Raw genomic sequence first — 26,277 nt, 5'->3', positions numbered from 1 at the left:
TCCAGCCTTATTCATTGCTAACATTTCCCTCCCTCCGTTCATTGTAACTTCTCACAAGTCCTGGTTATTTACTAGAAATATACCTAAAATCACTAACATATGGAACAACAGATAAAGGGGAGGCTTATCTTGCAGTTAAAACTCAAGGCTGGGTTTCAGGAGACTTACGGTCTATTCTCAACCCTGCCACTGATGCACCATGTGACCTTAGGCAAGTCATTTCTCCTCTCAGTGCTTTTATTTCCCCATCTGTAAAATAGGAATAATGCTACTCAGGGGCTGAATAGAGCTTACAGTTCCTCGGTGCAGCAGGATTTCTCTGATGCTCCCTCCCCCCCGTGTCTGAACTTAAACTTTCATTTTAAAAAATGATTTTTAGCTCTTTCATTTGTCAAGATTTTGTTCTGAATAAGAATGGATTCAGGGCCGAATCTGTTTGCAGAATGAAACAATATTCAAATGGCAAAATCCTGTCTCCTTCACGGGCACAGGATATTAAATCAGGGGTGTCAAACGCATTCCATGTGGCAGGCCTGGTCCAATACCACAGTCGGCCTTCACCTTTTGGCTTATGTTAAGTTTCTTTTTCTTTGACTTGCCAGGTTGGGGTGTCCACTCTCCCGCTGGTGGATAAGCACTCTTCAGTACCATTTCCCCTCGCCTGGACACACAAGCAGTTTCCACCAGACTTCCGTCTCTCCAGCACCTCTTAAATGCAACCAGGCCTGTATGCGAGGTTTTGCTGGATTGCCGTGCTGGAGTCTGGACTACAGAGGGGTGATTTGTAGAGCACACCAGTGTCTTGCACTCTAACTCCCTCATACGGACCCTGCTGCCACATACTAAATGTTCCTTAGTGTGCGCTGATGTAATCCTGTTTGGAACAGGACTACGTCAGTCCATGCTAGCAGGGTCTACACAGGGGAGTTAGAATGCAGCGCATTGGTGTGCTCTACAAATCACCTTCCTGTAGTGTGAACTATGGGGCTGGGTAGACAAGCCCAAAGATTCTTAGGAAGTCTGCAGGCCCGATCAAACCGTTCTGCAGGCGGGATGCAGCCCACACATTTGACACACCTGCTCTCAATGCCTCACAGCCTGTCTTATTCCACTGAGCTGGAGGGAGACTGCACAGGAAGATGGGTTTGTTGGCAGGGCACAAGGTATCTGCCACTCTGCCAATTCAAGGACTAAATCCTCATACTAAGGGTGCACAGCAGCTACTGAGCTATTGTAGGAGCACTAGAGTCTCTATAGAGCCGCTCCATGCCAAGGTGTTAGGTTAGTGTGGGGATGGTTTTATTGCCCCCCCTCCCCCCCAAAAAAACAAAAAAACAACTTTCATCCTGCTGACTCAGGCTTTGGGACTAGGACAGCGTTTGGTCAGAGAGGTGCGAATTGGCCAGTACATCTCAAAAGGATGTTGACCCTGGAGTTTAACAGCAGCCATTTGAATATCAATGTGTCACTGCTGATGATTTTGAAATATCCATGTTAAGAATTTCCACACTCGTCCCTGCCCACCTGACCCCTTGGTACACACAACATGCCCACTTCAAATTTATACCCTCTCTGTACTGAAAATAATTTGTCCCAAGCCGCACAGAAAGAACAAGGTCCCCTCCAGAGGGTTTGGGAGCTCACTGCCTAATCTTGCTCCAGCCCTCCGAGAGCAGAACCTCACTAGACATAAGCTTTCGGACAGCCAGCCATCAACCCTTTCCCCCTTTCCTCCCTCCCTTCCAAAAGCCAATAAGGTTTCAAGACACACAAATCTCAGAGTGACTTCACCATGGAGATCATGGTCCAAAGATAAAGGAGTGAACTGAGGTCAGTTAATCCCACAGATACCACAAAGCTGGGATACACACAGAAGAGCAAAAGGGAGTTAATTTTAAAACTAAATAAAAACAGAGTTATTGTGTTCATGCTCTTTTTCGAGCCAGGAACACCAGTCTCTGATATTTTTCCTTTTCTTTTCCCACTTGGTTGCCTAAATTTGGCTTCCCAGAGATTATCGATCATTCCTGGGCATAACAGAGTATGAGCAGGGGGTTAGTTCCAAATTTCGAAAGGGGTACACAACTTGTAAATGAAAGACACACAAACTGAGCTGAAGGAAATTTAAGGAGTTTTAGCCACTGAAAAGATATAATCTGCAGAAGTAGCCCTCCAATAACCTTGTTCAAACAGATGGATTTACTCAGAATTAACCAAGCAGATTTGAACTATACTATTTTAATATTTCAAATCCCTGTATTCTTAAACAAGTCTAGGTCCACTTTTCTATGTAAATCTTGGTTGGTTTATGATTTTGGAACAAACCCCTGCAAAATTCGGTTTCTCCTGGATTTGATTTGGTGAAACTTGATAGTTTTGACTGAGTTTTGTTTTGAGATTTGGGGTTCATTTGAATCTGGGAGAGGCAGCTTCAAACACACATGGATCAAAACTAAAGCAAAGGTTGGCACAAACCCCTCTGGAGTAATGTTTTTCTCTGACAAAATGTAAGAATGGTCAGTTTGCTTCCCCTCACTCCCATCATACCCATCCACCAGTCCGAACCGATTTACAACTGCAACCAACACTTGAAGAAGAGAGAGGTCAAATGTAAGTAAGGACCAGGAGAGTTTAGGTAATTTTCATAAGCAAATGCTGAAGAAAACCCCTTATTGGTGCAATACAAAATAATGGTGCATGGATGAAAAATTAAAGCATGAAAATATAAAGCATTTCCATGTGCAGAAGTTCTGCTCTTGCATCCTTGAACAAAACAAAAGCCTCTCCTTTCTAAAGGTGCCACTTTTATAGAGTCACATTTCAGGCAATAGCCACAATTAAAGGAACCCATCTACACTAGGAAATGACCCATTGCTGAAAAAAGATGGTCACCAACAGGCCCTCCTAGCCCAGCTTCCTCTGGAAGAGACAACAATTTAGCTGCTGGCATAGATGGGACAAACCTATTTCCATACCATTCCAGAGAGCGTAATACGTCTTGTCTTGTTGTGAAGACTAGTCGAGCTCCATCTTTGTTAACAACATGAAGACAAGGCTTCAAGCAGGTGCTGTCATTTTAGGCACTGTGTTGCCTAACTCTCCTCAGGGTAAGTTGAACTAACACCAGCGAATCATCTACACTAGAATTCCCAGCATTGCTGGCACTAGTGGAACCAAATTGGTGTTAGCAACAAGGGCAACTTTTTGAGAAGCTTCCCTAGTGTAAACAGGGCCTGTGAGAGTTTTTATTACAAATTCTTATTTTCAGGGGATTTAACTGGTTAAGTGACATTTTTACTTTTCTCACCCCCTGACTCCCAATCCTTTCCCTTGCAGGCAGAACTAGGAAAACCTCGGAGAAGCTGCTGTACTCTTCCAGGCCATGATTTTGCATATGGATTATACATTCATGGGACTGATGGAGGAGTACCTGAAGGTATGGCCCAAATCCAACCAAAGATGGGCACACGTTGGCCCACTTTCACAAGCAGAGCTGGCTTTTGCATTGGACACTTGTGAAAATTCCCATAACTTTCACAGTGAGGAAAAAATGGATAGCTTTGTCAAAACTGCTGATCATTCCAAACTGAAGAGGGAGAAATTGTGGGAAACAGGCACAATCTACTTCAGAAACTCTGTGCTTGAGATTTATGGATTTTCTCCAGCTCTTGCATTAGTGTAGTTCACATGGAGAACGACAAATGTGGTGTGAGAATATCAGAATTTCACCCTGAGAAAAGGACTAGCAAAAGGCTTATGTACCAGTTAAGTCCCACTGATATAGTGCATAGGACTTGAGCTGGCCCTGCGCACTGGAATGAGATTCACCCAGGAGGAGTTATTTAAAATGATTTCTAATGACTTTCTTTGTATTCTTGTATTCCTTTCTATCCTCAGCAATAGGCCACTGGCACGCAATGAAACCCACGCCCCCTTCCCCAAGGGAGATGCGACGGGATTACATAGCCATGAACCGTGGCGCTCTTAAGGCTGGTTATGTCACAGCACGTGAATACAACCTGTACCGCCAACTCAAGGACACCCGCTGCAATGAAGACGATGAGAATCGTTTTAAGAGAGCTCCCCCAAAAGTACCTCCAGACATGACCTATGGGATTCTAGCACGGTAAGAGGGAGAAACCTCAGGCTTCTCTAAGGCCTAGATTCTCTACTCAGCTCTGATCCTCATCTCTGCATCTCCAAACAGTCACTTAAGTGAAATGTGCTGTGAGCTGAAGTGCTCCAGCACAGGAGTCTCCCAAAACATGCTCAAATCCAACACGCACGTCTCCTGCATTTCAGATATCAGAATCCCCAGAAGGGGAGTGGCCAGATCCAGGACAAAACATAAATCAGTCACATCAGCCTTCAGGTGTTTTGCTGTCTGATCGCACTCAGATAGTTAGATATCTAGTGCTAGCCTGTGTGCCCAACTATGCCCCCAATAAGCTGATGGTGCAAAATTTCATCCACAAAACAAATGGCAGGACAGAAGCCCCTTTAAAAATATATTTGGCCCTAAACCTTTAACTCATGTAATTGACTCCAAGTAATTGAAGCGCTGAGATTATAGACTAGATTTTCCAGAGCCCGTGTGTTGTCATTTACATCACTAGAAAGAGGATGTAAATATGCTACCTAACTATCTATCAGACAGAAAGACACAAACGCTGCTGTGGCTAATCATGCTTTGTCTAGACTCAGGCTTTGTCCTTTTTGCAATTCTGATATCTGAAATGCTGGTGATGTGCATGACGGAGGTCAGCATGTTCCAGGAGACTCCTATGCTGGACCACTTCAGTTCACAGCAAAAAACATAGGGCCTGATTCTCCATCACCCTGCACCTGTGTAACCATTTACACCAGTACAAAATAGGGATAAAATCCAGATTTGGTAGCATTTGACACCCACTTTGCACTGATGTAAATGACAACACAAGGTGCTGGGCAACGGAGAATCTAGTCCATAATCTCGGGGAGCCTCAATTACTTGGACTCAGTTATGTGAGTTAAGGGATGAGGGCTAAATGTATCTTTTAAAGGGGCTTCAGTCCTGCCACTCATTTTGTGGATGCAGTGTTGCACCAGCAGTTAGAGGCATTGCTAATTGCAGGCATGCAGGATAGTATTAGAGATCTAGCTACCTATTTTCTACTTGTATAAATGATTACACAGGTGCAAGGCATTAAAGAATCAGGCCCTATGTACTTTATTCATCCATATGTGATGACTTCTATATTTGGAGATATACATCCAAATATATAGATCATCAAACAGTCATCGTATATGCATGAATAAAGAACATAGGGCCTGAATCTCCATTCCTCTGCACCTGTGTAACAACCATATATGTCTATAAATAAAATCAGGAATAAAACATATAATATTTAGAGGTTTAACAACAAAGCAAAATAACTCAGGGTCTCGGTTAAAAGAGCTGAGAGATTAAAAAGCTCGATTTAAAAGTCATCCAGGGAGAGAGACAAAGCAGCTGCAGACTGGGTCAGCCCCTACTAACACACAAATCATAACAGCCTATTGCAGAGGGTTTTAATTTATTGGGTTTTTTAATGAACAATAAAAATCATGCAAATAATAATGTATGGAGCAACACAGAACATTTTCTTTGCATCCCTTTCACATATGCTTCTTTGTTTATTCATTTAGTACATGTACAGTCTTCTATTTAGTACTTTGAGTGGCCTGTTTTAAAATGTGTGTTTTGTCTTTGGCGACTGAGACGCTAATGGCTTGGGTTGCAGTCTCTCCACTTGACTCCCATATTACTATGCTACTAATACTTAACACTTGCATTCCTTTTTGTCTCCAAAGCAGTTCACATACTGATGATTTTATCATAAGTCTCGCAATACTGGGTGTTTTTCTTAAAGTGCCAGCTCCCAGAATCATGTGAATGTGTGAGAATCTCAGCTTCCATTTATTTAAAAAAAGGGTTTCTAGCCTTTGTAGTTGGAGAAAAGCTGGAAAACATGACTCCTAAAGGCTCAAACACCAGAAGGGAAATAAAAAGAACCCAACATTTTAAATCTTTCATATTTAAACCAGTCTCATGATTTGGGGGAAGGGGGGGGGCTGACTCATGATTTCTGGAGGCTGGCAATACTGTATGATGGGGTTGGGGGACCCTGCTGGTCAGCCAGTCCTTCTCCATTCCATTTAGGATTGTTCCCATTTTCTAATGTGTTTGTGCAATTTGTTCTCACCAGTGGGGCATCCACCGTTTCCCTTACACGACTATTCAACAGCCCAACACATCTCATTACCATCAAATTTTTCCTATTATTCATCCTAAATTGTCTCAGTCTTACTTTCATCCCATGCCTCTATTATACTTCCAACTACCACCTTATATAATTCCCTCTTCCTTCTTGGTATTTGTGTTTCTCCTTAGCCACTTTTCACTTTTGTAACTCTTCTCCAAACAGCCTCCAATTCATTAGTATCTTTGTGATTTTGCATTGACCAGAATTGACTACAATATCTCAGAGCAGTTGCATCAGAGTTGAATGGAGGGGGATAAATACCTCCCTGCACTGTAACATGATGCTTCTGCACATGCAGCCCAGCAGTTGTTTCAGTCAAATCCAGAACTTAGAGCAGGAGTTTAATACTCGTACATTGTCAGTAATTATGAGACTATGATCCATGTGTTTCTCTCCTCTGCAAAAATGCTGGATGCACACAAGAACTATGTGGCCCAGAAAGAGTTGCAGAATCAGCATATTCTCCACCATGGGATAATGTTGTATGGAGCAGCTGGCTCACAAACGTGCAGAGAGCCAGAAATCTGCAGGACAGCAGTGCCCCAACTCTAGGGATCCTGGCCAGCTGCATGCATGCATGCATGCAGGGACCCTCCCTATGTGCTTTCCCTGGACCCTGCTCATCCACATCAGCATGGCTCGGCCCAGGAACGGCTTAAAGCATATGCCCAATAGGCTCATGCCTAAGGCCCCAGCTCCCTGAGTCAGGTGATTATATCAGACTCTCATCTTTCATTTAAAAAAAAAAAAAGTAAACTTCTAGCCCTCATGGATGCAAAGCAATCTTTGAAAATGTGACCCAAGTGTGACCGATGCAATAATTCCTGCCTGAGTCTGCAGACAGCCTGAAACAATAGCTGTCAGGTGCAAACCAGCCCTGGTCTCTCAATGGGGAGTTAATACCAAGACCCACTGCTTTAAAGAGACCCACCAACCTCCCCCCCACAGAGCTCTGCTTGCAGCAGGAGGAGAAGCATGCAGACATACTGGCTACTGGGGTAAATACTCAGGTGCCCCCCTGCTGCTACTCCTGCCTGTCTGGAGGGGAAGTGGAGCTCTGCTGCTGTCCCTGCCCCCACTCCTGGGGGAGAGAAAGGGACTCGTACCTCTGCTTCTATAGGAAGGGAGGGGACTACCTTGCCATTGCCACTCCAGTTGTGGCACAGGGCCACAGCATGGGAAGGGGGCCATGGGGTGGAGCCACAGGCAGCCCAAATCACCTTATTCAGTCCCCAGCTGGGCCACTGGCTGTACTTCCATTGGCTGGAGAGCTGTCCATTGCACTCTGTGACGCAGTCAAAAAGCAGGAGTTAACACTGCCTTAATGTGCTACCTGTTTTACTGTGTGAGGTGTGCAGGGCACAAGGGCGGAGAAAGCCCACAGCTTCATGTGGCTCTTCCCTTTGCATCCTGGCCATGCTGATTTCCCCTTCCACCTCTTGCAGATGGAAGTTAGGCAGTCACGAGGAAGAGTGGAAAGCATCCTGCCTCCCTTTGCCATCAGCCCTGTCCTGCTGTGGTCTTCACCACATCTCTCTCCCCTCCACTGGAGAGGTGGGATGAGGGAGGCTGGACAGCATGGGAGCCTTTAACAGCCAGCACAACAGAATGTCATAAGCATTCAGGTGCATCAAAAGCACCTGAAACACCTTCAGAACCCGGCCCAGAGCAGACTCTGTTGTTGTATCTTGTAGGATTTCTGTGCTCTGCCAGGGGCTGGGCTAGACATTAGTATCTAGCTTTTAAAATGAAATCTAATCACTAACAAAAGAAATAAATAGCAGCCATAAATTCAAGGGAAAAGACATGATGAATGGCAGTGTGTATTTTACGTGATAGTAAATGGGCTTTGCATATGCAAATTGAATGGATTTTAAAATGGTATTTAATGACAATTTTCGTAGCGGACATTAACATTAATTGCATCAAAATGAAAATGCAGCATTAGCTTGCTGTTAGCGGCAAATGCCCGGCTATAAAGCTTTATCTTTATCAGCACCAGCCCTTGCTGATGTGACAGGGCTGCTCTGCAAATTGCAGGCAAAAGGGCTTTTATGTTGCAAAAGTATCCCCTAACGCAGACCAAAATCAACATCAATTTTGCTTTATTTCTTCATAAACCAAGGTCAAATGGCTGCTTGAGAGAGATCTAGGCCTGGTTCAAAAGTTTTACTGAAAATCCGCAGACCCCACAGTATCAGTGAAAGAGGCATCCGTATTTTAATTTAAAGTTATTGTAGCACATCTTGCCTGTTCTTTAATAGCCACCTTTTATGCAGCCTGATTGTATTTATCCCCTTACTTTAAAAGCATGTTATAGACCAAATCAAATTACTAGGATTATTAAGGAGTTGTTATGGCCACTTTGGTAAAAGCGGGGTATTTAACTCACCAGTTGTGAGCAGTGAGTTAAAGATATCACCAGCAAAGGCAAAAGCTATTGGATTCGATTCTGTCTCAGTATGCACTTAGTTTCAGCAGGGCTACAAAAGTTGTAAATCAGGCTGGAATTGGGCCTGTCATTAATTTATTCTAGGTCTGGAAGTTCTGCTTTAGCAGCCTCCTGGTTTAGTGGATTATGGCTTGGAAAGTTACAATTTAGCATGGCTAGTATATTTGTAATGTCTGCTAATGTTTACTTACAGACCCCGGTCAGCAGGCTTTAAGCAGGTGCAAAATGCACGGGCCAGAATTCATGCATGTTGGGGATTTCTGGGCCTTGATAGGTCAGGCAGCCAAAACTACACTGATTAAAAAAAAAGCACTTGATCATTGGTACATTTAAGTAACTTCTGTTGGCAGATTCAAAGCTACCACCCAACACATCTCAGCTGTGGCTGATGATCATTGAGAGAGCACGGTCAGTTCAGAGGTGTGTGTGTGTGTGTGTGTGTCTGCGGGGAGGGGGGCGGAGATATCAACATATGGTACCAGTCATGGATTCCAGGAGCTGGAACTGAAATGCCTTTAGAAAAAAATCTGCTTGAGTGAACATCATATTCAAATGAAGCAAAGTTCCATCATAGACCATCTAGGCCATGCCCTGTGCCTTGTCTCCAGACAGCACAGCTCAGGAGGAGTAGGGGCAAAGATGACTATGTCACCCTAGTGTCTTCTGGTTTCTGGGCTGCTGCAGGGCTGATTCTGTGAGCACTCGAAGGCAGTGAGAGGAGGCAGCACAGGGCCACTTATGCTGACCCTGCTCTGCGTCCACACTGGGTAATCTCCCATGGCCTGTCATGGTCCCTTTATGCCACCAGAGTTGCACATAGGGGCCAGAATCCAGCTCTCTCATTCCTATTTCAGGACAGCAGCTGGAGTTATAAGGGCAAATTCATGTGGCGGAAGCAGATTTACTGTCACGGGCATATATTCTGTATTAGACTATTATGGTTAATGCACAGACTCCTTTTCAAAATACAGAAGCGTTTCTCTGGCCTCCTACATTTCAAGAATCAGCCCCACTGCTCTGACATAGGCCCACATGCCTCTCTCTACATGCCACTACTGTCAGGCGTTCTCAAAGGGAACGCAGAGCAGACTTCCCTACCATTTTGGCTCATCCAGAATAGAAATAAATTGAGACATAATGCTTTGGTTGCTATCAATGTCTTATTAATCATGCCCGATCTGTACGTTCTCCATAGTAAGACACATCTTCTTATGCTTTTGAGAATAGCACCTTCCAATCCTGGTGGATGCATATTCCACAGTTCATTTCATCTGCACAGAGTTGTGAGCATTCGGTGAGGCTGATGTTACAGGGCCTGTTTGTTCCACTGGATGTTTACCTTGGAAGGTCATGAGGGCTTTATACTAGTTTACTACGGGCTGGGTAGATCAGCCACTCTGCTTTTTGCTGATTACACCCTTCCCCCTCCCTGAGAATTGTTTTCTACAAACCATGTGGCCAGCTTTGTTGTAAGAGTCATAAAAAGGACATTTTTCATCTCCTTTTTCCTTCTCTCTCTCCCTCTTTCTTTTAGTATCAGACATAGATTTATTCTCTCCCTGATGCCTGTGGCATTCAGAGCTGGGAGGGGTCAGGGGAGGCGCTGATGGGACAATAATAGATAATACAGTGGTTCCCCAGGGTCTTGTCCAGCTCCATAGCCTATCCATCAGCAGACAGTGCTTATGCCAAGGTCAGCACTAACGAGGATGTGGTAGGGTCCCGGCCTCCCCCATGGGGCATCCTCCAATCAGATTTCTCGGATTCATGCTCCAGCTTCTGATCTTTACAAGAGCTACCTTGTGTGAACCAGGATTTGCAACAGAGAGTGTGTCCGCTGAGTACAAGCACTGAAGTAATGGCGGGGCTGCTGTTTGCACATGTACCGACCCCTCTCCATTGTAAACAGGTTTCTGTGCTTTCTCTAAAGGAAACCTGCAGTCTTCAGTGTTACCTCCTGCAATAGCTAAATACACCCTTGCTAGATGAGAATCTCTTGCACATAAAGTGTAACAAACAGTGTTTGCAAATTACGGTTACCGTTTTCTTTGCATTCATACCCCTGGTGCTTTCATTTGAAATAAAACCTGGCTCTGTGGTGTCAGCACTGAAAGATGGACCTATCTAACATCTCTGTCTACCTACGTTACTTATCTTGCCCCCCTCCCTGTAGTATCTGAGCATTTTTCACATGGTTATCCTCACAGCACCCCTGTGTGGTAGGAAAGTGCTATTATCCCCATGTTACAGGAGATAGAGGGGAGATTTTTAAAGGAAATGTAAAGATGCAGTTGAAGATGCAGATAGGACCTAGTGGGATTTTCATTTAAATCAGTAGACGGCACCAGATGCTTTTGAAAATCCCAGTAGGCACCTACCCGCATTTTTAGGCACCCAAGTATCTTTAAAAAATCTGACTGTGAGTGACTTGCCCAAGGTCATGCAAGAAGTTTGTGGCAGAACAGGGAGACCTGGGTTCAATTCTCAAGTCCCAGCCAGTATCCTAACCATATGGCCACATGTCTGCAGGTTTTAGTGACAAGTGTGTCTGTGACCATTTCTGTGACTGGTGCCAGTTTCTCCCTTAGTGAATGCTCACACTTCACCAATGCTCCACTAGACTCAACCTTCCTGCCAGGAAGTAGATTGAGACACAGGAAATGCATTTCACTATTGGACTCAATAGGAAATTAGGAATTTCCAGAGTTGATGTAAGATAAATATGATCACTCTGGTTAGCTATTGTGAAATCAATCAAATTCTTAAAAATTAGGACTAGCCTCCAACTGGACAATCAGTTTTCCAATCCAGTCCAATAGCAACTGTGTCCTGACCACCATCCTCACGTTGTCAAGATAGAAATTTCTGTTTGAAGAATTATTCTTTTATTATATTGGAAACATTTTAATTTTTTATACCCATTCACATTTCCTTCTAACTAGCTATAGTGTAGCTAGAGGCTGAATCTCTTTTATATCACACTGCAGTTCTCCTAATCGTTTGCAGTGCTTTGAACGTGCAAAATGTTCTATAAAAGCTAAGTATTTTTATTGCTTTTAAATAATTTTGAGTGTACTCAAGCAAACATTGGTTTTGGTAAAATATGGATATTTACTGCAATCGGTATGGTTTCTACTCAGCTTCTTCAGACTCTTGGATATTTTTCCTTTTAAGAGGAAATGAGCTGTCATATCCTAGTTAACATACGAACAAGCCTTGCTCAACTTACTTACAGAAGTTATGATGAGTAAGGAAAGCACCATATGGCCTTAAGTGTTAAACTTAAGATCTAGATTGCTTATCATCAAATAGCTTGTTACTGGTGAGCTAGAACTAGGATTCCTATTCCTATCCTGAATAGGAAAAGAAAGGGAAAAGAATTTGCCCTCACACACATGTGTAATCCCTTTAATGTGGTTTGTGTGGGCTTTAATTGTATATAGATTAGAGCTGGTTGAAAATTTCCTACCGATTTTTTTTTGGGGGGTTGGAAGGGGGAGTTGGCCAGAAAATGGCTTTTTGGATAAAATGGAAATTTTCACCACAAATATTCTGGTTGTCAAAAAAAATATGGTTGTATGATGAAAACATGGAAGTTTTAGAAGAAAAAAAATGGATGGGAAAAAAGAGTTTTTGTTAAAAGTTTTCACAGAAAAATTCCCTACCAGCTCTAGTATAGATATTCAAGCATTTTAGTTTGACATTAACTCTGCGTTTGCTGTAACTATTCTTTCAGTGATGAGTGAAAGTAAAGGACACTACAACTGATTTCCTCAACTCTTCTTTCACTTGTTGATTTTGATGGCTGCCCATTGAATGCGGGAGCTCTTAGCTGGTTAAGGCTCAGCCAGAGCAGAGCACTCCATCCTCCATTTCAAACTGTGCTTTAGGAAGAGGGCCAACTGGTTTGTAATGGCTGGCTTCTAGAATCATCATTTCCTGACTTAGTTTTTCCAGAGAGTAAGACACTGAGGCTTTCAAACAACTATGAAGGAGAAATATGGATATTTCGCTTTATCATACCCTCTGTAAAAATCCAAAGGTTAAATTGGCACCAATTTCAACTGAGCTGCCTAACAGCCAATACTCAACTTCCAACATGTGAAGCCAGTTATTTAATGGACAGTAAGAGCTGGACTTAGTACCTTGTATATGAGGTATGTGCTTCTGTGTGTGCTTATGACTATTATGAGGGTCTCTCTCATATTCTGGGCTTGGGAGAGAACAGTAAAGCAAATCGGTGCTCTTGTAACTATGTGTACTCCTAAGTACAGCTATGAGCATCTGATAAATCTTTTAAAGTCTGTGTTTACAGTAGATTTTATTCTTTTTACTGTTCTATATGTACTAGCCCTCTGAGCAAAATAACAGATCGTCCAACACTTAGTAAGAGCAGTTCTCTCATTGGCTGCCCACAATGAAATCATTTATGTTATTTCCTCATCCAGATTCCAAAGGATAATATAGAAACATTGGAAATTCAGAGTAATCTGCAGCAGCAGCACAGATCCAGCAGTCACTTTGTAGGCAAAACACCCACTGATTTCACTGAGAGATTTCCCAGCATAAGGACTACAAAAAATCGGTCCCAATTTTTTTTTAAACCAAATTGTCTCATTCTTTTCTTCAGTGGTTAATGGAAAGTGAGGACAAGTGGAGATCATTTAAAAATGATCTTTCAGGCTTCTCAGTGAATTTATTGCCAGGGCCCACATAGAGTACTATAAAGCTGTAAAGGTAATTTTACTGTATGTCCTGCAAGCTCCTTTGGAAAACGAAGAGGCTTGTTTTTCCATCTCTCTCTCGTTATGAATACGTGTGCATATGTGTAGGGACTTTTGGAGCTGCTAATTGAATTCACCCTTGTGAAAATGTTAACAAATTGTAAATGACCTTTTATACAAATTTAGAAGTCGAGAATTTGCGGTTAAATATATGTCCCTCCTCTGCCATTAGCTTTTATGCATAAACCACAAACAATTAAAAAAATAACAAAAAGCCCAGCGGCCCTCTCTCCTAATTAGCTGCAGAAGTCAACGCTTGTGAGTGTGGTTAAGTGCCTCAATTACTTCCCCCTCCTCTTGACTGTCCTTGTTAGAACAGACAGGTCTGCTGGCCAAAGGGGAACAATTAGAACAAGCAAAAGGCAGGCTGTGCTGGGGGATGGCTGGGCAATACCTGCCTTCCAAGCAAGGGCCATAGTTGCTGTAATCATGCCCCAGATTCCTGCTGGGCTACACAGAGACACAAATTAATGGTGGATAGATAGCTAGTTCTAGCTCATCAGTAACAAAGAAGTGTGGGGAGACAGCATAATAATACAGTTACTGTAATCAGCATTTTCCTATGCTGTACACCCCTCCTGGGACAGCCTGGCATAAAGCATTATTAGCTCTTTACTATTATTTCAATTGGGGTAGTACCCAGAGGCTTCAATCAGGACCAGATCCCATTGTGCTAGGTGCTGTACAGACCCACTGCGTGTCTGTGGCCAAGGGCCCAGCATATGATGAACTGTAGTCATGAAATTCTGATAACTGTCAGTGTTGGATCACATTTTTACATCACCATGTCCGGACTGTTAGAGAGCAAGTGTCTGTCTCTGTGTCCCTTCCCCATCTCCTGATTTCATAGTCGTTATTCTAGGCTCACCCTAATGGCAAGAAAATAAAGTTCCATCTATTTTCAGAAAAAGAAAAAACAGAACGAGGAGTTCAACAGAAAACTCTATTTGCTTAAGCCAATCTACTGCTGTCTAGGGCCGTGCTAAGGAAACTTTTGCTTTGGGGAGTTCCAGGAAATAAACTGGATTTCTCATCAAGCATAAGGTAGCATCAGTTCCCCAGTTAACATTCCAAAGCCACCTACAGATCACAAGTTCTTGGACAGTCAATGGACACAGAGAGACAAGTTCAGTAGGGAGAAAGTTTTTCAGCCAATATCCAGATGGATATAGGAATATGAGGATAAAGAAGTAAATCCAGGCATCTTGCTAAGAGGCCATTCTTTAAATGTATTACTTTCTCTCCCAGTGGGAGGAACAGCTACTTCTCTGCAGACTGAAGTTCCCAACGATAAGCACCCTGGGAGCCATACTAGAGGTATGGAGGCTGATATTTAAGCCAATCTGACAATATCATGGTCTTATAGCATCTGCATAGCACTGTTGTGACCATGACATTTTCCTGGCTGGTGAGATGCAGCAAGATTTTAACATGGCATGTCACGCCATGCAACCAGAAATGATTGTTTCCAAAAAACCAGTTGCCACCAGATATTTACACTGGCTCGATATGGAGGATAACTCATCTCACTGCAATGCAAACAAACGCTTCCTGTAACAAGGAGAACATTTAAGGAAAGGATACAAGAAAAGGCTTATATGGTGCTATTCACACTTATTGTCTCACAGCACTTTGCAACAAAAACAACTAATCAGGAAGCTAAACAAACAGTAACCCAAAGCCTGTCCAATTAAAACTGAGACTACAGTCTTCTGAGACGTTGTCTACAAAGGCAGCGAGAAATTCAAAGTTCCTGATATCAGCAGGAAACAAATTCCACAAAATGGGGACAGCATCAAAAAAATGGCTCTATTGGACTCCTACTTATGGGATTAACAGCAGCCCCAGGTCAGAGAATCACAAAGAATGGGGTTAAGAATAAATGGATAGCACATCTAGGATATAGAAGGGGCCTAAACCATGCCAAATTTTAACAGTCACAACCAAGATCTTAATGTAAATATTGACTGCTACTAAAAGTCAGTGCATGCTCCAGGGCAGGGATTCTATATTGTCCTTGAGAAGCTGTAACATAGCACATATGGTACAGCAAGTGAAGTCAGCCATTGTTTGGAGACATGAGTTTATGGATAAAGTTTCAACCTTAACTCATCTCTTGGGCTTTGGTTTTATCAAACCAGTCCCCTTAGGGCTGAATTTTCAGAAAATCTGTGAGTACACCCTCTATTACAAACCGTTTTGCACGCCCTATGCGTAAAAAAAATGCCTGAGTTTGTCCTTGCCAAGTTTGCATTTGTAGCTGTGTTTGGAAATTTGGCCTTTACTGTGATCTTTGCCATTTGGATTGTTCCTTCTCTAGAGGGAGGAAACGCAATGCTCAGTTCTAAAGGGAGAAGAACTGGTTTGAAAAAGATTTTTCCAGTAAGTGTCAAACTTTGTGGAACTTTTGGAACTTATTGGAACTATTGGTCAAACTTTCCAATAAGTGTCAAATCTATTCATGCACCAAACTACTGCAGCAAAACAGCAGTTAGGGTCTGACAAACCAATACAAACCAAAAATGATAGGACTGGGCCTGCATTTTTTGCCTGCCCCTGTTGTCCTGATGGCATCTAAACAGGACATTGTTTTATGTAGCTGTTGTGCTACAACTCTCATCCCTAAATCTAAGTTTTCCTGGCTTTTGTGCATTTAACTCCTTTACATCCTAAATCAGTTGTGCTGATAAGACATCTGTGAATAAAAGCAGCAACACAGCCCCACAAAAACTCAGCTAAACTCAGTGTTAATCTTAAAGAACCTGTTCTGTAGACATTTCCATTTTAAAAAAATTAATTGATGAAGCCCTCAGGATAGCTCATCTAATGGTTTGGCGCTATTATGGTCTATTGTATAAATTCCATGTAGGGCTATGCCATGTACTGTTTTTACAATACATCCAATCAGCTGCACCCTAAATATGGGTGAATCCAGTGGCAAATTCTGTCATTCTCCTCTCCCTGCCAGTGAAGATCTTATTGATTATCAGTGGGTGACCTGTAATGTAGGAAATGTTGGAGCTCAGTTCTACCAGGAAAATTCAAGAGCTCAGTTTTGCCCTAAATGTTTATATCTGATCTGCTTTTGACTTACACAAGCACAGAAAAGCATCTACAGGTATAGCTTTTACCCTCTTACAGCACTGATCAAACCAATTGTATCTTAAATGCCTCCTATGCAGAGTCCTTTACACCAACTTTTTGCCAAACGTGTTTTGTTTTTATTTATGGTCGATATTTAAATCTTTGAAAATAAGTTTGAGGGGAAACTGACACAACCTTGGCTACAGTGATGACACGGCCTGGTGCCACTCTCAGAGTTGAGTATTGTGGCTAGATTTAAATTTCATCTTAACAAAATAGCTGCCTCCAGTGGAAGGAGCATCAAGAGCTAAATGAGGACCCGTCTTGAGCTGAATCACGTTGAACAGACCTCTGCGCTGTCATTGATTTTCTGGGAAGAAAAAAAATGCCTCTGGCTACTAAACCAAATTAGTAGTCACTGATGACCAATTATTTTGCCCCACTGTGAACGGAGAGGCGTACTAAAATTCCAGTTTGTCAGACCCAAGGCTCTCTTCTCAAACACCTTTCAACAAGCGTGTACCAAAAGTCCCTCAGAAGGTTCTGACGGCTTCCTATTTTCTGCAAAACTTCTCCACAAAGTTTTAATGAGCTGCAGATATTATGATGGCCTGCCGTAAAAGGATCCATTCTAATCTCAGTAGAGCATTATTTGGCAGAACAGACGAATCACAGCTGTCAGAATTTATACACTCATACACAAAGAAAGTGTCAGACTAATATTTGCAAATTATAATTACCATTTCTCTTGCATGTCCCCGGTGCCTTCATTTTAGATAAATCCTGGCTCTGTGGTATCATTTGCAAAGCATTGAAGGATCACATTGAGTGGAATAGATTTAACTAGTTTGTAGCTCATTTAAGAGCGACACCATTTTATTTTAATATGGTTAATACTTTATTATCGTTAACATTTTTACAGTAAAAAGAACCCATTAAAAGGCTGAAAGTTTCTTTTCCAAGAGATTTCTGGCAGGAGAGTACCACATTGTATAACCAAGTTAGCAGGAGCCTGTCATTTCTATTGACTGTAGTTATAAATCCTGTCTCTTGAAAATAATTTAGCAGAAGAGTCTATTAAAGACACATAAAATGTTCCAAGGGTAATAGTTTTGAAAATGTGCATAAATAAATTTTAAACTATTTAGGAAATGTCAACATTAAAAATGGCTCAAACAATGTGACTATAAAAGGAAGAGTCTGATTTTTTCCCCTCACAGGTATAAATAATGTGTTGCATCATATCAAAACTTCTCTCTCCTCTCCTTCCTGTGGCAGGGCCCTTGTGCCAAAACAAAAAAGATCTCAGTCGTTCTGAAGGACTTTGTTTTAATCCATAATAAATGTGTTAACTGGCAGCTCCCAACCACCCACAGTGTCTGCAAAACAGCAAAAAAAACATCTGCCTGATTTAGAACAACGGCATCTGGTTCCCTACATTGTGATCAGGGCAACAGGACAAGAGAAACTCAGAACACAAGCTTGGCTCTTGTACTTCAGTAACACTAATGTAAGAGTAAATTTCCCCTTAGGTCTGCTGCAGGTGAGAATTACTGCATTAATACCAAATCCTGGGCCCATTGACATCAACGGCAAAACGCCCATCCACTTCAGTGAGACCAGGATTTGACCCACAAAGTGGGTTTTCCCTCTGAAGTTTCTTTGGTAAGTTATCGTAGCAGAACTGTTCTTTTTTTCTTTTCTCTCTCTCCCTCCTTCCCCCCCTTTTCCACATTTAGCTCATAGAGGATCTTGGAGAAATGAGGTGGAACATCCACAGTAAAGAAGTATATTAAGGTCCTGCTCCAGCCAAGCACTTGAGCACGTGTGTAACTTGGAGCATGCGAGTCATCCCATTGATGACTTAAAGTTACACATGTGCTCAATTGCCTTGTGGGATCAGGAGTCGGACCTACATGTGATTAATCACAACAGGGAAGGATCTCTGAAGAAGAGGATCAAACCCAAATTCATCTTTAAACCACCAAGTTCAACACAATTCAATAGTCACCGTCATGGAGCTATGAAACATGCCTCTATTGCAAAATGAATAATCACAATCCGTATTCAAAGCTTAGTTGAACACCTACTGCACTTACACCTTTACCCTTTATGCACCACATGGAAGTGCAATTAGTGCTGGTAAAAGGTGCAGCCTTGGAGAGACTGTTTCTCGACAAAACATGTAGAGCAGGGGTGCTGGCAGGACAAGATTTCTCCCACCCTAACCATTGGGCTTTGACCCTAACCTGGATTTCATATCCAGGCTGAGAGGAGTTGAATGTGCAGTGGGGCAGCACCCTCAGTCCATGGTGGGGGGGAGGATTGACATCACAGAGCAGCAACCCTTCTAAATAATTAATGCGGGGAAGGAATCCCAGTCAGCCAGGAAGAGGGTGGCCATCAAGTGACGCACCTGGGGGAGCAGGAATGTAAATTGGCAGAGAGGATGCTGGATTAGCTGGGTCATTGCTCTGTCCCAGTTTGATCATTTCCATGTTCCAAATGTATCTTTCTGCATGCTGCAAGCAAATGTGATCAGGGATGCTTTCTGTCCCTCTGCCCATCCTATTGTCATACTGGTGGGTACCGTATCAGCAGCTTTCTGATGACACAACATGCAAGCACCGCACACTGGGACAGTGACATGCACTATCCCATCCAAACACTAAATAAAGGGTGATCAGCCAAGCAGCAAACGTGTTAACGTGTGGGGCTTTGTATTGTGTTTTTGCCAGGGTTAAACAAACGTACCCAGATAGACTGAATTACTAAACCAAGCTGTCAAACTTGTCACCTGCTCAAGAGCTGCCGATTTTCCCACAGGGGCCTACTCCTGTGAATAAAGGGTGCCCAGCACTTTACTCATTTTACACTGTTCAGCCCCCAGTTTTGCATTTCCTTTTAGTAAATTATTTTAGTATCTAATTTGCCCAGCTCCCTGATCAGAATGTAGATTCAAATCAGAGGGAAAAAGGGAAACCAAGGGACAAGTCAGTGTAATCTTTTGTGTCCTGGTGTCCCCATGCTAGCCAGCTGGTGAATGGTCAGAGTCAGCAGCTGGTTTGTAAGCAAATGCTTGAAAAGCCCGACCCCTGCAGCATGCGATCTATGAAATGGCAGATTTGTAGAAAGATGTCTCTTCTCATACAAATGGCCTCTGGGGGTATATATTGCTAGATTGGGCATCCAGTATCATTAGAAAACACAACTATAGATTAGGCTGTTCTGAAGCATGTGGCGTGCAATAATTAAGTAATAAAAGTCACCACAGGGGTGAAGGAACCAGAAACAGAAGAGTTACTATTTGCATATGCACTGCTGGCATCCTTCTGCACTATTAAAAGATTCTCCAAGCATGAGTGGCATTTAAAAGCTGGTTACTACTGATTTCAGAAAGAATATACTGACTTCTGGAAGCTTAGAAGCACAAGAAAGAAGTGCTTTTTGAGGATCAGAAGAGGATACAGAAGTAGTCCTGGTTGCTAGCCAGTGGTGGTAGTTTCTTGCTGTTAATCACATCTAGCAGTTGGCCTGGACAGGCGGGGAAGAGAGCATTTCTGTTGCAGTTGTGGCAACTAAAGGCTTTGTATGCTACAGGTGAAGGCAGAGCCGGGTGTCAGGTGGCTACATATTGTAATAGGCTGCTGCTGCCATGGAAGAATTCCTCATCAGAAAGGTGTTGGGGGGAGGAGAATTTATAAAAGCATTAAAATCGAGACACCTTCACTTCTTCAGCGTTCGGGATTTTTAGTTTAACATTTGCTGCTAGAAAAACCATCATGAAACTCACGCTGAGGAAACAAGCTGTATTCACAGGAAGGGTGTTTTCTGATTTATTGCTACTGCTCTGGCTCTCCCCATCCTTCACACTGGCTGTTGAAATTAAACCTGCCCTGCCGCCTCAGAGCAAAGACACAAAGAGGCAAGAGCACGCATATGCACACACAGTGTGTTCCGATTCTAACAGCTCACCACTCTGGCTTCTATCCGTTTAGTTTGGTTAGCCAGGATACTGGTTAAGAAGCAGCTGCCTTTTTATTTTTTATTCCACTGTTGCTCTAGGCTTAGCTGTGCAACATGCACGGGCACATTGCCTCTAGCATCATACAGGCACTGTACATACAGTATTTCCTCCTGGCTGGGGGTTCTCCCATTACTTTGCCAACTTTCAGAACTTCATTTTAAATGAGGCAGGATGTTTTTGGTGCACATGGAGAAGGCATTGGAATAGGAACCAGGAGATCACCGATTGCCATCTCTGCGACAGACTCCCTATGTAACATTGAATGAGTCCATTTAATCTTGTGCCTCAGTTCCTCCTTTGTAAAATGGGGATAATAATCCTTCCCTGCTCCCACACTTTGTCTTGTCTATTAAGTGGTTTCTGGAAGATCTCTCTTTTATGTGTCCCCGTACAGGGCCTAGCACAATGGGGCCTTGATTTCAGTGAAGGCCTACAGTCATTAGTTATACAAATAAAAATTCTGTACGCCCTTCAGAGCAGAGCCCTGCAACCCAACCCAAAGCCGACAGGACCCAACTGCAAGAGTCGGGTTCGAGCTGGCTCTCCTCCTCCTGCCTCTGGGGTTGGAGTTGGGGCAGCTTTGTACCTTGCTCTTGTCAGCCACCATCCCCTTGCTGTGTTCACTGTGGAACGAATGTGCTGAGGAGTGGCAATGCCTCTCGCTTCACAACACACACAGCCCAGCAGGAGGCAGCAGCCAGCAGCAGCAGCAGGGCATGGAGCCACCGCTGTACTGACCCTATGGACGGGAGAAGGCAATGGCACCAACTCAGGTTTGAGGGGGAAGGGTCGGGTCAGAAAACAACTCAACCCTTGTGGGCTCGGCTCAGGCGGGCTTGGGTCTAGTCTGGGTCCGCGTCAGGCTTAGACCTGACCTGAGCACACCACACACCACAACACCTTAGATCTGAGCACACCACCACGTCAAAAATCGTCACTTCTAATGATCGCTAAACTGCAGTATCAGTGATACCATGATAAAGTTCTCTCATTTTTAATTTTATTTCCTTACCCATATAGTTGTTTTGAAGTGGGGGGGGGGCGCGTGGTAAAAAAGAGGAAACAAAAAAAAACCCCAAAGCAGAACAAAAAACTAAAAGAGCACCTAAAATGCTAGGCATGAGGGTGTGAAACTCTATGCAAAGCTCGGGATTGTAGTCATAGAGGTGGCAGCTTTGCCATCACTAGAAATTTTTAAATAAAAAGTGGATGTTTTTCTAAAAGATCTGCTCTAGTTCAAACAGGAATTCAGTCAGGGAAGCCCTATGGCCTGTGCTATACAGGAGGTCAGGCTGGGTGATCACAGTGGTCCCCCTTCTGGCCTTGGAATCTGTGAATCTTTGTGCAGCTTGTGTGATGAGTTCTGGCTCCTCGGTATTCTGATTGCAAGGGTCGAGGTCGGTGAAAGATTAGATGAGGTTTGAAGGATCTTGGCTTGCATGTCTATTTTATTCATCAGTGAAGAGGAATCCACTGGTTTTGCTTTTAAAGACCTTCCTCTCTAAGCACAAATGAGTCATTTTTGTGATGGCGCATTTCAACTCTAGTTTAAGTTGCTTAATGGGTAAGGTGTTGAGCAGGATCTTCCCTCTGTCCCACTATAGTGGAAAGCCTCTTCCAGGCCCAGTCTGCCATGCCTTCAACTCAGCCCTTCTTTTGCCTGGTTCAGCTTCCTTGAAATATGGGAGCTCTGATGGACTTCAGATCCTTTTCTCACAAAACCTCACTCTTTGTGCCCCTCTGTTAACTCAGAGGCAACCACCGTGTTGTCAGTTTGATGGAGAATGTACAGACAAAGGCAGGACTTCTAGAGGCTTGTCAGGGCCTGAGTGTGCTCAGAGCTCTCGGATATTGATGTTAAGGCTCAGCACCGTCTTTGATCATTTTTCACTGAGCTACTTAGTGGCCTACATGGGTGTTTCAAGTCCAGAAGGCTAGAATGGGATGTCTCTAAGTTTTAGTTGGGTCCCAGATTGAGTTGTCATGCAAGATACTGCTGCGATCCTTCCACCATGCCAGAGACCTTTACTGCTGGAAATCAAGCTATGCCAATATTGCAGGTGGTGCAGAAAGGCACATTTGGTGTTTGGAGTGTGGCGAATGCACTAGGAAAGCTTACGCTATATATTGCCTGGTTATCTTGAGCACATACGGAACACGGGGCATTTAGGGTTGTGTGAGGGTACACAGTACTGTATTTCTTTCCGCAGCAGGGCTCTCTCATCAAAACAGATTTTCATTTTTCCAACAGGGATGATCTATCCAGAGCATTCTCACCAGTCACATTTTCCATCCTCTGCAGACATAAATCAAAGTCTTTTCAGAGATACCAAATGGGTGCATCCAGGAGGATGCTTTGGCCCATTGTGACATTGTCTTCTGAATGTTTTATAGGCCTTCCACTCCCTTCTTCGACCTTCTCCAGCACAGGTACAAGGAGGCGTGGATGGAGCAACAGAGGGCAATAGCCGTGGCCCAGCAAGTGGAAAAAAAAAAGGTAACAGCACTTGGGATGTAGTATCCCTCACTTCCTGTCCTAAACTTGTGTAGTAGCATTGCTGCCCACTATTAAACAACTGCTTTGCTCCTCCCCAGAGTTGGAAACATTTCAGTAACTGGTGAGATGATGCTGGCTGAAGGATGCAGGGCTTTGATAGCCTCCCTCCCTTAGAACGTAGGGTCTGAGGGATACGCATCAGCCCTGGCTGCTCACAAATGGTTGGGCAGGGACTCCGCCTCCAGCATGACTTTATGCATGCAGTGCATTTGGAGAACAAGGCCCCCCACACCCTCTTTTTATTTTTATAAATACCTTTGGGATTCTTCAGGGCAAAAGACAATGCCCTAAATGTCAGTTGCTATAAGATCAATGGTAAGTTTAAAGAGGGCACTTCGGTTCCCTGGCTGCTAATAGTGCTATCAAAACAAAACCAGAAGATCTGAAAGAACTGCATTTTCTGTGGCAAAGCATTTTCCCTCTGCAGAAATGTCTGTATTTCTCTCTTTCTTCCTGTCCATTAAAGTCAGCCTGGCTCCAGCTAGCAGGGCCCAGGGCATTGCTGTATGTCAGTATGCAGTGCATACCATCGCTGTAGAGTGCAAAGCTCAAGCGTTGTACAACGGAATATATGTTTTAGGGATGGGAGTCAGATTTTTAGAGATATTTAGGCATTTAAAGGGGCAGATAGAGACTTAATGGGATTTTCAAAAGCCCCTTGACATCTAACTCCCAATGACTCAATAGGAATTAGGAATCTAACCTGCCTAGGCAGTTTTGAAAATCCTACTATGCACCTATCTGCATCTTTAGATGCCTAAATACCTTTAAAAATCTGGCTCCCACTGTGATTAAAAACCCTCATATCAGTTAAAGTGAATGGGCTCCATTTTCATTAACAGTAAGGCCCCTTTATCGCCGCTGCAGTGTGAAGGGGCTTTTTTGTAAACGACAATTTGCCCCAAAGTCCTCTTACGTTCAGGAGTTTTAGGCAGCGTCCGCCAAGGAATTTTATCTTCACCCAGGGTGTCCCAGTGAAAGATCTCAGAACAACGTCACCCCTGGAGACTGACTCTCTGCTAGTTACTTGGTACCAGTGTCCTAACATACTTTCCAACACGCATGATAATTAGTAAAGGCACCAGCCCTGATGTAGGCATTGCTGGTCTGTCTCCAGCCCTGGTAGTTAGTGTGTGAAACACAGTGCCATTATATGCATCAATATTGTAATAACATTTAAAAGCAGCCAATGACTGGTTTATTAGTTAATGGCTCAAGGAAGAGTTGAGTTAATATGGTAATGACCAATTTCAGGGTATTATTATTGCCATTACAAAGTATGCTTTATAGTTGAAGTGCAAGAATACAGTGTTTGTAATTACCAGCTATTTTATGGCCGCACGGCCAGGAATGTTGGAAAATACATTGCTACCTGATCTATTAATGATGGATTTTTTTTAATCATTGCGAGAGACACTATTGTGTCTGCAGGCATCTCCTATGAATTAAGGGATGCAAACCTAAATATTAGACTGCTCTTAGGTGATACAGAATCCCTTGAGTTTCATCATATAGTCAAAAGTGTACAAGCTAAGCATGGTCATACGAGGGTAATACTTGAATGGGCAACAGTCAAGAAACAAATATGGATAATTTTCTCTTCAGAACAGATGCCCCCTTTCACTCCAGCGGTGGCTGCATCTCAGTGATGAGGAAAACAATGCTTCTGCATAGTTTTATCAGTTTATTACATTTGTTGAACATGGAGGTTTCCCTGAGCAAAATGTTCCCTATATAAATGTCAGCTATAATTAAAAGTTAATATGAGAGAAAGACAGATCAATTAAATCAGTATCCGCTTTACCCAAAGACGGACTCTAAGACCATCGATCCAAAAATGATTTATTATCAAGAAATGTATTTAATTCACACAATTATAATTCTGTCGTGATGAGGTCTAAATTGCCACTGCAGATTGGTGATAGCCTTATCCATTAAGGCATCGATTCACTGGAGGTGGCTTGTTTCTAGGTGGTTATTTCCCACATCTTATTTGCCTTTAGTTGCAGAAAAGGAAAGTCTATGAAACTCGGACCACGCTTCTCAGAAAACAGCAACCACCTGCGAAACTGGATTCCCTTTGGCACATGCCCCACTTTCAGAAGGTATGATCGAGCACTTGTATAGTGTTAAATGGGGTATACATGTATCTATGCAACAGTGTGCTTAGCATTGTACAAAGCAAGCAGCCCTTGCCCTCAAGAACATGCAGTCTAAAGCCCTAATTCTGCAAAAACCTGTTTAATTTTAAGCATGTGAATGACCCCACTGACTTCAATTGTACTACTCACACAGATAAAGTTAAGAATGTGCGAGTTTGCTGCATGGGGGCCCAGAAGACAGATATAGAGGAGATAGTAGAAACCTTCAGGCGCTCCCTCCTTTAGGCTATTTGTTTGCCAACTTGGCCATATTAGAAATGTATCTTTTTATGCCTCACTCTTAATACTAGCCAGATCTTTTAATCTTCATTAATATCTGAACTTCAAACGTATTCCTGAAACAAGTAAGCAAGACTGTACAGAAAACTGGAATTTACAAAACATGCCATCTTGTTGCTTTGTTCTATAAAAAAAAAACTCATGCCACGCTGGATAAATTTGGTTCAAGAAGTATTGTTACGCTGAGAATTAAAGGTTTCCAGAAAGTCTGCACTCTTGGTGTTTCTCTAAACTGTCTGACAATATTCTCCTTGAGATTGAATGGAGGGTCTATTGAGAGTTGTAGACGTACATGACACTTACCTAAATTGATCCAGATAAGAGTCAAGGTTAAGGTTTCACATTCTAGCCTGGGATATAAATACCTTGTTGTATTAATCTAGGCACCCTGTTGCACTCTTAGGTGTTTTTTTGAATTCTGGGATCTTTGTTTGTGGTGTAAATTACAGAGAAGCTGCAAGTACAGAGCCAGGGGCATTTTACAAAGAGAGGGAAGAAGGGAACTGAGTTGAAGGGAGGAAACAACAGAGACTGAGCATCCAAAACCTGTGGGGAGTTTACATGGCCACAACCACACCTAGCATTGATAGATACTATTGTAAAGGACACCTCATCCTGGGCCGACATTTGGGGAGTTAGTTTTTGCCA

At 43.0% G+C, this 26,277-nt stretch overlaps 1 protein-coding gene across 1 annotated transcript in view; it reads left to right on the top strand.

Annotated features, from left to right (window-relative positions):
- CFAP77 (cilia and flagella associated protein 77) overlaps positions 1-26,277 on the top strand; it is a 91,642-nt gene that overhangs the window by 51,519 nt on the left and 13,846 nt on the right. The window contains exons 2-5 of the mRNA XM_067541614.1: positions 3,337-3,436; positions 3,898-4,126; positions 23,026-23,128; positions 25,192-25,293. Coding sequence (XP_067397715.1) covers positions 3,337-3,436; positions 3,898-4,126; positions 23,026-23,128; positions 25,192-25,293 — 534 coding nt within the window. The remainder of the gene's footprint in view (positions 1-3,336; positions 3,437-3,897; positions 4,127-23,025; positions 23,129-25,191; positions 25,294-26,277) is intronic.

The sequence above is a fragment of the Emydura macquarii genome, unplaced genomic scaffold (genome assembly GCF_026122565.2).
Source record: "Emydura macquarii macquarii isolate MOO-44397 ecotype Brisbane River unplaced genomic scaffold, CSIRO-AGI_Emac_v2 contig_691, whole genome shotgun sequence".
Lineage (NCBI taxonomy): Eukaryota > Metazoa > Chordata > Testudines > Chelidae > Emydura > Emydura macquarii.
Note: the sequence above shows the minus strand (reverse complement) of the source record. Positions and strands in the feature narration are given on the sequence as shown.